Genomic DNA, 13,276 nt, shown 5'->3' on the forward strand with positions numbered 1-13,276 from the left:
ATGTACCCCTTCCAGTGGCCAGCCCTACCCTGCTCCACCGCCTCTCGGACACAGAGTACAGCACTAATTGTACTGCGGCCTGGAACAGAGCAATGTTGGGCCCCCGAAAGGAGCTGGGGTGCAAATTTCACCAGCCGATTAAACAGCACCTTTGCCAAAACCTTCCTGTCTGCATTGAGAAGCGCTATGGGACGCCAATTCTCAATGCAAGATGGGTCCTTACCCTTTGACAAGATGATCAGGGCAGACCTCCTCATTGACTTTGGCAGAGTGCCCGAGGAAAGACACTCATTGAATACCTCAGTCAAGAGGGGAACCAAGGCGTCCTTAAAGGTCTTATAGAATTCAGATGTTAAGCCATCCGGACCGGGAGATTTCTTCAGGGCAAGCCCTTCAATCGCCAACTTAACTTCCTCTTCCCTGATCATCTCTGTCAAAACGCCAAGAGAGGGGTCTACCCCTGGTTCGGGGATGGCTTCAGCCAGAAAAGCCGGCATCTCATCCCAATCCAGATCCCTCTTCCCCAAGAGGTGCGAGTAGAAGGATCTGACGACCTCCAGGATCCCTGATCTGGATCTTTTCAGGGACCCCGCAGTGTCAACCAGTCCTGTAACAACTTTACTATTCACTGACATCTTGCAGTTTCTATAAGGGTCGGGCGAGCGGTACTTCCCGTAATCCCTCTCAAAAACCAAAGATGCGTGTCTATCATACTGACACCTCATTAGCAAAGATTTCACTCTGGAGATCTCCTCGCGGCTACCTCCAGTTGAGACAAGATGCTCGAGTTTCCTCCTCAGGCCCTCATACAGGCGGTACCTGTCCAGGCTCCTGAGGCTCGAGAGCTGGCGGAAGAATCTCGCCACCCTTTTCTTAAACATCTCCCACCACTCTGACTTACTACTACAAAGATCCAGTAAGTGTACCTGGCTCTGAAGAAAATCCTCAAAGGACTGTCTTATCTCCGCTTCTTCCAAGAGAGACGAATTGAGCCTCCAAAAGCCTCTTCGCATCCGGGGGGTCTCTGTAACATTCAGGGAAAACAAAATCAAACAGTGATCGGAGAACTCCACCTCAATAACAGATACTGCTGAAGAGACGGCTTCCTCCTTTAAATAAAACCTGTCTATCCTGGACCTACAGTTACCTCTGTGATAGGTGAACCCATCGTGGCCTGCGGTGTGCCGGATGTGGACATCCACCAGGCGAGCCTCACTAGCTATACTATTAAGGGCGACGCTATCATAAGTCAGCTTGTCTCTGGAACCTCCTCTATCCCGGGGCCTCGTGACAGTGTTGAAGTCCCCTCCAAAGACGACCTGCCGACTCGTAAAAAGGTAGGGCTTGATCCTCATAAAGAGACACTTCCGGTCCCATTTAGATTGGGGACCATAGATGTTAATGAGCCGAAGCTCTTGTCCCTTCATGAGGACATCTAATATCAGGCACCTCCCCATTTCTAACTCAATAACCCGTCGGCATTCTACCGGTGCGGTAAAAAGGACCGCCACTCCGCTATACGGCTCGGCCGCAAGAGACCAATAGGAGGGCCCGAGTCTCCACTCCCTCTTAGCTATAAACACCTCTGCCATATTTGGCAGCCTGGTCTCTTGCAAAAAGAAAATGTCAACTTCAACCCGGCTGAGAAAATCAAAGGCCGCAAATCTAGCCATATTTGACTTAATGCTGGCGACATTAATGGACGCCAGCGTCAACGGAGTGGGTACCGGCATCATTGGTGATTGAGTTAGACGGCTTTCCTCTTCCCACTCCCCTTATCCTCTGCCTCAGAGGAGGAATCCTTCCCCCTCTTTAATGACACAGAGGTGTCCATTCCCACATTTTTCCTTCTTTTTTCGTCCTCGTCTCCGGACTCTGGGCCAGTCCCTCCCCCCAAGGACCTTGCATCCCCAGGAGAAGGAGACTCGGCGCCCCCTGTAAGCTCCGCTGAAGCCGGAACCTCACCCTCAGCCTCCTCCTCAGAGGAAGAGATGTTATCAAGGGCTTGGAACCGGTTAGAAAGACCAACTAGAGGGGAGTCGGTTTTACCTTCCTTAGGTACTTTGGTCAGAGCGGGAGAAGATGTTTTATCTCCCTTCTTTCTCTTCTTTTTGGTGCCGAGCTTACGCTTGTGCTCTAGCCACCGATTATTATCCTCATCCATACTTTCATAATGGGAGGATTCTGAAGCAGAGGCAGTTTCCTCCCTGTGGATCCTCCTGACCTCCTCATCCAACTCATCATCCCTCGGGGCCTCAGCAGCAACACTGGCAACCAGGACAGGGGCTGCCCCAGTAGTCTGGGGCTCGCCCCGTTCCCTCTCCTGTCTGCGCTTGTCTAGACGCCTCAGCTGGGCAGGCGTCTTTTTATTGCTTTTCTTCCCTGGCCCCTCAGCTCCCCCACCCCTGCTAGTCCCCTCTCCAGCAGAATCGGCCTCACGGCTTACTCCCACCGGGGTCTCGACTGCATTAGCAAAGGAGCGAGGACAACGGCTGAATGGGTGGCCTAACTTACCACACAGGTGGCACCTTATCTCCACACAAGAGGCGGCAAGATGGCCGACACCCCCACACAACGCGCATTTCTGCACGGTGCAGTTTGCACTGAAGTGTGTGGGGTCGCCGCACCTGTGACAGAGCTTCGGTTGCCCCTGGTAGAAGACCAGGATACGATCCCTACCCAGGAAGGCAGACGATGGAATGTGGGCAACCGTACCACCTGAACGCTTAAGTTTTACCATAAACGTCCAGGCCCCTGACCAGATACTAAACTCGTCGCGGTTTTTCTTTGGCATCTCCACCACCTCTCCATACCGACCAAGCCACGTCATGATGTCATAGCAAGAAAGCGACTCGTTACGAGTCATCACGGTCACTTTCTTGATCTGGTTTTGGCGAGACACTGCCTGAACGGCAAAGTCTCGCCAGCCGGGCTCATTTTTTGCCAACTCATAATTCGCCCAGAAGAGCTCAAGCCCCTCCGGCCGAACAAAGCTGACATCAAACTCAGGCGTGGAATAGGGATGTATCAAGGCGTAGATGTCAATCGCCTTGAAGCCCATCCTCAGCAGGAGCTCCACAACTTTAGACTTTGGCGGACATGCATCACTGCCCCTCCACCGAAGACGGACTACATTCCTACGCACACTGCCTGACCCGGCTGTTGGGAGGGACCACACTGTATCTCCCCCTTTTTGCTCTCGGAAGGCCCCGAGGCCATGCCTCTCTATCCAGAAGGATAGATCAACCTCTCGACCCTCTACCATTAGTGATCTCTCCCCCTTCTTTAGAGCCTCCAGAAGGCGCCGTTGCAACATGCCGTCCCCAAAGCCCGGAGACGAGGAGGATGCCCTATTTGCCCCGGAGGTGACACTGGCATAACTCTGGACAGGTGTTGCCACCCCCGGGGGGGCAACCGGACCAGTGACCACATCAGCCCCAACAGTATCACCATTACCCACCTCCATCTCACCCTCCACCAAACCAGCAACCACACCACTAGACAATGAATTATCCTCATTCACCTCCACCACCACATTCATTCCTGCTGGACCAGTAACAATGGTGGATGACCTTTTGACCTCCGCATCAGGCACAAGGGGCTCAGTCACCTCCATAGAACTGGAGGCGACCTCACCCCCGGTCTTATGTGTGCCCTCCACATCATTGGTCGGTAATTTCCGCTGTTTGGCATTTGGTATAATGTGCCACTGATCTCTAGCTGCAGTTAGGCGCCGCTGATCTTTAGCATCAGGATCTTCCAGACCAGCGACGCCAACACAAAATAGCACTTTGGTGGGAGGACCGGAACGCTCAGCCCCAACTGCCCCCTCACACTGCCGCCGCTTCTCAACTATGTGATCAGCGGCAACAGCATTCAGAGGCGCCGAGGCTACCGGAGCTGCCCCCGACACCGGGCTGCTCCCCCCTCCCACTGAGGAGCGCACCACAGCATCGTGGCCTGATGGAACGCCCGCCGCCGGGCCGCCATCACTGTCCAGCCTCTCGGCTGATGCACCCCCTGCTACGTCCCCACTACTACAAGCAGAGACGGAGCTCTGCGCCTCACTACCGCGCTCTGTAATCTCCCCGCGCCTTTGCACCGGATCCACAGCAGAACCCGGGCTGGGCAACGGGGCTTATACAGCGAGCTGAGCCTGCCGCCGACTCAGGGGGTACAGGGAGGGGGGCATATACGTATCTTACCGCTTCCTGCAGCTTTGGCTTGGTCTTCTTTGCCTTTTTGTGGCCCCCAGGTGCCTCTTCTGGTAGATCATCACCAAGATGAAAGTTTTGGAGGCACACTGGGGACTCCAGGAGCTTAATCTCCACCATTAGCGCCCCTCCCTGGCCGCTGCTGTCACTGTCCTCCCCAGAGCCGGCAGAACTGCGACCGGATGTCACTGTCGCCTGTCCTGCAGGGAGCTCGCTGCATGTGGCCTGCGGGTGACTTTGCAGGCTGCCAGGTGGGGCTTGCTGCTGGTCATCATCACTCTCATCATCCACCTGGCTCTCAGGCTGCAGCCCTATCTGCCTTTGCTCTCTGGTATCAGCCATTTCTCTAAAGCGGTCTTCATTTATAAGTTTTTCTTTGAAAGGACCACTCTGCTCCCTGATGGTGGCTTTCCTATGTTCCAGGCTTTGAATTTCACTGCTCAGTCTTTTTACCTAGGCTTGGAGCTTGGCCTTCCTTGGTTTGGAGGCCCCCGCAGCTTTGGCGTTTGTGCAGCGCAGCTCCTCCCGGAGCCTCCTGATGAGCTTACTGGCATCTTCATACTCACGGAGGTGGATCATGACCCGGGAGGCATAGGTGGACACAGACTCCCGGGGTCCCTGCAGCGCCCACCCCCCCTCAGGGAGGTCGGCCTCACCTCCGTGAGCACTCAGCTTTCCTCCGGAAGGAGCGCAATCTTGCATGCCGCTGTCAGGCTTTTCCTCCATGCTGGAAGCCTTGCGGCTTCTGGGGGTCTCCACAATCCCGGGGGGGAGTAGGAGCCACATTGCTGCGACTCCTGGTGCAGCATCTCACCCCCGAGTCCTCTGATGTGCAGGCCGGTTGCTGGTTTCTTCTGCCCCCCGCCGGCCTGGTTCGGGAAGCAGAAGCCTGGGACTTGGCTCCATCACTCATCCCAGAAACCCGCTCCCTCCCTGGGAAAGAGAGAAAGCAGGTCCCCAGGTGGAGAGGTGTTGGTTTCTCAGAGATCAGGAGCTCACAGCAGGATCTGCAGCCACCACACCCGCAATCACCACACTGACTAGCAGCTGATCAGAGCTGCACTCACTATTCTGCTGGTGCAGTCACTGTGTACATACATTACATTACTGATCCTGAGTTACATTCTGTATTATACTCCAGAGCTGCACTCACTATCCTTCTGGTGCAGTCACTGTGTACATATGTGACATGCAGAAGTAGTGCTGTTGCTTTAAAAGCATTCAGCAACTATTAGAAGTAACACAAGCACAGGAAACAGGAAGTGTTGTGCTCCAGAAGCATCCAGCAACTAGAGGGGTTAACACAGTCACAGGAGAAGTGTTTTAGCATAGCCCCAGGGGGATTGTGGGGAAGTTGTTTACTGTCTGGCTGGAGCCAAAGAGAAAGGTGGTGTGTTATCTGTATCTCACAGAAGCGCCCCTGCTAGTGAAAAGGATTCAAGTCTGGAGTGAAGCTAAGCTCAGGTCAGGTAGAGTTCCTGAACTAGCAGCGCAGAGTATCCTCAGGCTGAAATTTAAGCACTGTAAGAAATGGTGTCACAGGGATCATCTCCCTCAGCAACCCCCCCTCCTCCATCTCACTGTGCTGTAAAGAATGCTGTGTTCATTAATGTGCCTTTGCATTAGAACGGTGCTGTCCTGTACTACTGGGAAGACTGTGAACTGCTGTGCTGCTAAGGAAACTGTACTGTTTGTCACTGGAGCCTGTTGTTCATATGACTTAACTTGCACTGGCTGTGCGGCTTCTTATTAAATGCTACTGTTCTACCGTTTATGAGGACTCTTGTCAAGTGTGTCTGGTCAGTAAGTGAAACAATCTACATGTCTGTGCCTGAGGGTCAATACCCCTGTGTGCCTGAGAGAAGCTTCAGCACATGGTCTATGGTCGCCCTGAGTAACGGTTCCCCCAGGATTCCAAAGAATTCATGTAACCTGTCTCCCCCCTATCTGAACCTAGCGGCGTGCATGTAACACATAGCAGTTATGTACTTAGGTAATGTAATGTTTCTATAATGTATGCCGCGGGCTTTGCTGTCACTTCTGTGTTTGTCCAGGATATGGCTGACTGTTTTCAATATCAACCAGCGTTAAATAAATATAGAGAACCCTGTAGAGAAAATACAAAATATCCTACAAACTGACGCTGGGTCACAGCAGCCCCCCATGACCCTGTACTGGAAGCTTTGGTGACATCTGTGGATTGCATGTCTTATATAAACTATGGATGTCTTGATGTGGGGGGCGAGAGTGAGACCCCTTCCTCCTCCTCTTCCTTCTAATGTTGGATGAAGCTTTTTCTGTTGGGTATATGGATGATGTACATGATCTTGTCCCACCTCCCTGCCTTCCACAGACACCCTCGAGTACTCCATCCAAAAGGGCGGGGAGTCTGGGATCCAGCGCCATCATTTCCAGCAATCAGAGCTCCGCATTCACTGACAGGCAAGGAAAAGAGCGGTTCTACTCCACCATCGGAGTTTACCAGGTAACCAGCACGCTCTCATGCAACGGGCGTCGTGTAATCATCTTCTGTTACATCATGTCTTATCCTCCAGTCACCTCCAGAGCTGCAGCGACTATTCAGCTGTTACATCGTGTCCTAACCTCCAGTTGCCTCCAGAGCTGCATTCACTATTGTGCTGTAACATTGTGTCTTATCCTTCAGTCATCTCCAGAGCTGCAGTCACTATTCTCCTGTTACATCAAGTCTTATCCTCCAGTCACCTCCAGAGCTGCACTCACTATTCTGCTGTTACATCATGTCTTATCCTCCAATCACCTCCAGATCTGCACTCACTATTCTGCTGTTACATTGTGTCTTCTCCTCCAGTCACATCCAGAGCTGCACTCACTATTCTGCTGTTTCATCAAGGCTTATCCTCCAGTCACCTCCAGAGCTGCACTCACTATTCCACTTTGCATGTGCTTCTCACAAAATTAGAATATCATCAAAAGGTTAATTTATTTCAGTTCTTCAATACAAAAAGTGAAGCTCTTATATTATATAGAGTCATTACACACAGAGGGATCTATTATATAGAGTCATTACACACAGAGTGATCTATTATATAGAGTCATTACACACAGAGGGATCTATTATATAGAGTCATTACACGCAGAGGGATCTATTATATAGAGTCATTACACACAGAGGGATCTATTATATAGAGTCATTACACACAGAGGGATCTATTATATAGAGTCATTACACACAGAGGGATCTATTATATAGAGTCATTACACAGAGGGACCTATTATATAGAGTCATTACACACAGAGGGATCTATTATATAGAGTCATTACACACAGAGGGATCTATTATATAGAGTCATTACAAACAGAGGGATCTATTATATAGAGTCATTACACACAGAGGGATCTATTATATAGAGTCATTACACACAGGGATCTATTATATAGAGACATTACACGCAGAGCGATCTATTATATAGAGTCATTACACACAGGGATCTATTATATAGAGTCATTACACACAGAGGGATCTATTATATAGAGACATTACACGCAGAGCGATCTATTATATAGAGTCATTACACACAGGGATCTATTATATAGAGTCATTACACGCAGAGCGATCTATTATATAGTCATTACACACAGAGGGATCTATTATATAGAGTCATTACACACAGAGGGATCTATTATATAGAGTCATTACACACAGAGGGATCTATTATATAGAGTCATTACACACAGAGGGATCTATTATATAGAGTCATTACACACAGAGGGATCTATTATATAGAGTCATTACACACAGGGATCTATTATATAGAGACATTACACGCAGAGCGATCTATTATATAGAGTCATTACACACAGGGATCTATTATATAGAGTCATTACACACAGAGGGATCTATTATATAGAGTCATTACACACAGAGGGATCTATTATATAGAGTCATTATACACAGAGGGATCTATTATATAGAGTCATTACACACAGAGGGATCTATTATATAGAGTCATTACACACAGAGGGATCTATTATATAGAGTCATTACACACAGAGGGATCTATTATATAGAGTCATTACACGCAGAGATATCTATTATATAGAGTCATTACACACAGAGAGATCTATTAGAGTCATTACACACAGAGGGATCTATTATATAGAGTCATTACATACAAAATGATCTATTATATAGAGTCATTACACACAGAGGGATCTATTATATAGAGTCATTACACACAGAGGGATCTATTATATAGAGTCATTACACACAGAGGGATCTATTATATAGAGACATTACACACAGAGGGATCTATTATATAGAGTCATTACACACAGAGGGATCTATTATATAGAGTCATTACACACAGAGGGATCTATTATATAGAGTCATTACACACAGAGGGATCTATTATATAGAGACATTACACGCAGAGCGATCTATTATATAGTCATTACACACAGAGGGATCTATTATATAGAGTCATTACACACAGAGTGATCTATTATATAGAGTCATTACACACAGAGGGATCTATTATATAGAGTCATTACACACAGAGGGATCTATTATATAGAGTCATTACACACAGAGGGATCTATTATATAGAGTCATTACACACAGAGGGATCTATTATATAGAGTCATTACACACAGAGGGATCTATTATATAGAGTCATTACACACAGAGGGATCTATTATATAGAGACATTACACGCAGAGCGATCTATTATATAGAGTCATTACACACAGGGATCTATTATATAGAGTCATTACACACAGAGGGATCTATTATATAGAGTCATTACACACAGAGGGATCTATTATATAGAGTCATTACACACAGAGGGATCTATTATATAGAGTCATTACACACAGAGGGATCTATTATATAGAGTCATTACACGCAGAGGGATCTATTATATAGAGTCATTACACGCAGAGGGATCTATTATATAGAGTCATTACACACAGAGAGATCTATTATATAGAGTCATTACACACAGAGGGATCTATTATATAGAGTCATTACATACAAAATGATCTATTATATAGAGTCATTACACACAGAGGGATCTATTATATAGAGTCATTACACACAGAGGGATCTATTATATAGAGTAATTACACACAGAGGGATCCATTATATAGAGTCATTACACACAGAGGGATCTATTATATAGAGTCATTACACACAGAGGGATCTATTATATAGAGTCATTACACACAGAGCGATCTATTATATAGAGTCATTACACACAGAGGGATCTATTATATAGAGTCATTACACACAGAGGGATCTATTATATAGAGTCATTACACACAGAGGGATCTATTATATAGAGTCATTACACACAGAGCGATCTATTATATAGAGTCATTATACACAGAGGGATCTATTATATAGAGTAATTACACACAGAGGGATCTATTATATAGAGTCATTACACACAGAGGGATCTATTATATAGAGTCATTACACACAGAGTGATCTATTATATAGAGTCATTACACACAGAGGGATCTATTATATAGAGTCATTACACACAGAGGGATCTATTATATAGAGTAATTACACACAGAGTGATCTATTATATAGAGTCATTACACGCAGAGGGATCTATTATATAGAGTCATTACACACAGAGTGATCTATTATATAGAGTCATTACACACAGAGGGATCTATTATATAGAGTCATTACACACAGAGGGATCTATTATATAGAGACATTACACACAGAGGGATCTATTATATAGAGACATTACACACAGAGGGATCTATTATATAGAGTCATTACACACAGAGGGATCTATTATATAGAGACATTACACACAGAGCGATCTATTATATAGAGTCATTACACACAGAGAGATCTATTATATAGAGTCATTACACACAGAGGGATCTATTATATAGAGTCATTACACACAGAGGGGTCTATTATATAGAGTCATTACACACAGAGGGATCTATTATATAGAGTCATTACATACAGAGGGATCTATTATATAGAGTAATTACACACAGAGGGATCTATTATATAGAGTCATTACACACAGAGGGATCTATTATATAGAGTCATTACACACAGAGTGATCTATTATATAGAGTCATTACACACAGAGTGATCTATTATATAGAGTCATTACACACAGAGCGATCTATTATATAGAGTCATTACACACAGAGGGATCTATTATATAGAGTCATTACACACAGAGGGGTCTATTATATAGAGTCATTACACACAGAGGGATCTATTATATAGAGTCATTACATACAGAGGGATCTATTATATAGAGTAATTACACACAGAGGGATCTATTATATAGAGTCATTACACACAGAGGGATCTATTATATAGAGTCATTACACACAGAGTGATCTATTATATAGAGTCATTACACACAGAGTGATCTATTATATAGAGTCATTACACACAGAGCGATCTATTATATAGAGTCATTACACACAGAGGGATCTATTATATAGAGTCATTACACACAGAGGGATCTATTATATAGAGTCATTACACACAGAGTGATCTATTATATAGAGTCATTACACACAGAGGGATCTATTATATAGAGTCATTACACGCAGAGGGATCTATTATATAGAGTAATTACACACAGAGTGATCTATTATATAGAGTCATTACACACAGAGGGATCTATTATATAGAGTCATTACACACAGAGGGATCTATTATATAGAGTCATTACACACAGAGGGATCTATTATATAGAGTCATTACACACAGAGGGATCTATTATATAGAGTCATTACACACAGAGGGATCTATTATATAGAGTCATTACACACAGAGCGATCTATTATATAGAGTCATTACATACAAAGTGATCTATTTCAGGTGTTTATTTCTGTTAATGTTGATGATTATGGCTTACAGCCAATGAGAACACAAAAGTCATTATCTCAGTAAATTAGAATACTTTATAACAACAGCTTGAAAAATGTAAAATCGGAAATGTCTGTTCAGGTAGGTGGTGATTTCCCGTTCTCTATCCTGTCCTGAACCTTTCCTATATAATCAATAGCTCAAGTTTGGTAAAATAATAAAGATGTTTAATAACAAGAAAAATAAGATAATAATAAGACAATTCAATTAACAATTTTACAATAGAACCTTTCTTCAATGTCCTCTAATTAGAGAAAATACAAATACAAGTATAAGTATAAGTATACAGTTATATGAAAAAGTTTGGGCACCCCTATTAATCTTAAGCTTAATGTTTTATAAAAATAGGTGTTTTTGCAGCAGCTATTTCAGTTTGATATATGTAATAACTGTTGGACACAGTAATGTTTCTGCCTTGAAATGAGGTTTATTGTACTAACAGAAAATGTGCAATCTGCATTCAAACAAAATTTGACAGGTGCATAAGTATGGGCACCTCACCAGAAAAGTGACATTAATATTTAGTAGATCCTCCTTTTGCCTCTAGTCGCTTCCTGTAGCTTTTGATGAGTTCCTGGATCCTGGATGAAGGTATTTTTGACCATTCCTCTTTACAAAACAATTCCAGTTCAGTTAAGTTTGATGGTCGCTGAGCATGGACAGCCCTCTTCAAATGATCCCACAGATGTTCAATGATATTCAGGTCTGGGGACTGGGATGGCCATTCCAGAACATTGTAATTGTTCCTCTGCATGAATGCCTGAGTAGATTTGGAGCGGTGTTTTGGATCATTGTCTTGCTGAAAGATCCATCCCCTGCGTAACTTCAACTTTATCACTGATTCTTGAACATTATTGTCAAGAATCTGCTGATACTGAGTGTAATCCATGCGTCCCTCAACTTTAACAAGATTCCCGGTGCCGGCATTGGCCACACAGCCCCAAAGCATGATGGAACCTCCACCAAATTTTACTGTGGGTAGCAAGTGTTTTTCTTGGAATGCTGTGTTTTTTTGCCGCCATGCATAAAGCCTTTTTGTATGACCAAACAACTCAATCTTGGTTTCATCAGTCCACAGGACCTTCTTCCAAAAAGAAATTGGCTTCCCCAAATGTGCTTTTGCACACCTCAGCCGACTCGGTTTGTGGCGTGCTTGCAGAAATGGCTTCTTTCGCATCACTCTCCCATACAGCTTCTCCTTGTGCAAAGTGCGTTGTATAGTTGACCGATGCACAGTGACTCCATCTGCAGCAAATTGATGCTGCAGCTCTCTGGAGGTGGTCTGAGGATTGTCCTTGACTGATCTCACCATTCTTCTTCTCTGCCTTTCTGATGTTTTTCTTGGCCTGCCACTTCTGGCCTTAACAAGAACTGTCCCTGTGTTCTTCCATTTCCTTACTATGTTCCACACAGTGGAAACTGACAGGTTAAATCTCTGAGACAGCTTTTTGTATCCTTCCCCTGAACAACTATGTTTAATAATCTTTGTTTTCAGATCATTTGACAGTTGTTTTGAGGAGCCCATGATGCCACTCTTCAGAGGAGATTAAAACAGGAGAACAACTTGCAAGTGGCCACTTTAAGTAGCTTTTCTCATGATTGCATACACCTGGCTATAAAGTTCAAAGTTCAATGAGGTTACAAAACCAAAAAAAGTGCTTTAGTACGTCAGTAAAAAGTAGGTAGCAGTATTTAAAACAAGAAAATGATAAGGGTGCCCATACTTATGCACCTGTCAAATTTTGTTTGAATGCAGATTGCACATTTTCTGTTAGTACAATAAACCTCATTTCAAGGCAGAAACATTACTGTGTCCAACAGTTATTACATATATCAAACTGACATAGCTGTTGCAAAAACACCAATTTTTATAAAACATTAAGTTTAAGATTAATAGGGGTGCCCAAACTTTTTTCATATAACTGTACTTAGCAACGATCCTTCATGGCAGAAAGAGAGAGAGAAAGATAGTCTTGACTCTACTTCATTTATACTAAAGATTTCACATCCACACCCACATACAGCCCACCACATACAGCCCACCACATACTGCCCACCACTCCGCCCTTATTCTCCGGTATCTTCTGTGGCAAATACAGAACAAACACCACAAGCATTGTGTAGGCCATAGACAGGATGTCTACCTCAGGAGCAATGG

At 44.9% G+C, this 13,276-nt stretch overlaps 1 protein-coding gene across 1 annotated transcript in view; it reads left to right on the top strand.

Annotated features, from left to right (window-relative positions):
• The window catches only part of LOC141271566 (guanylate cyclase 2G-like), a 106,853-nt gene that overhangs the window by 44,765 nt on the left and 48,812 nt on the right, over positions 1–13,276 (top strand). Inside the window, exon 9 of the mRNA XM_073681615.1 lies at positions 6,568–6,699. Within this exon, the coding sequence (XP_073537716.1) occupies positions 6,568–6,699 (132 nt within the window). The remainder of the gene's footprint in view (positions 1–6,567; positions 6,700–13,276) is intronic.

Source organism: Phyllobates terribilis, unplaced genomic scaffold (genome assembly GCF_046119375.1).
Source record: "Phyllobates terribilis strain yellow unplaced genomic scaffold, ASM4611937v1 Scaffold_5__5_contigs__length_657084704, whole genome shotgun sequence".
Classification (NCBI taxonomy): Eukaryota; Metazoa; Chordata; class Amphibia; order Anura; family Dendrobatidae; genus Phyllobates; species Phyllobates terribilis.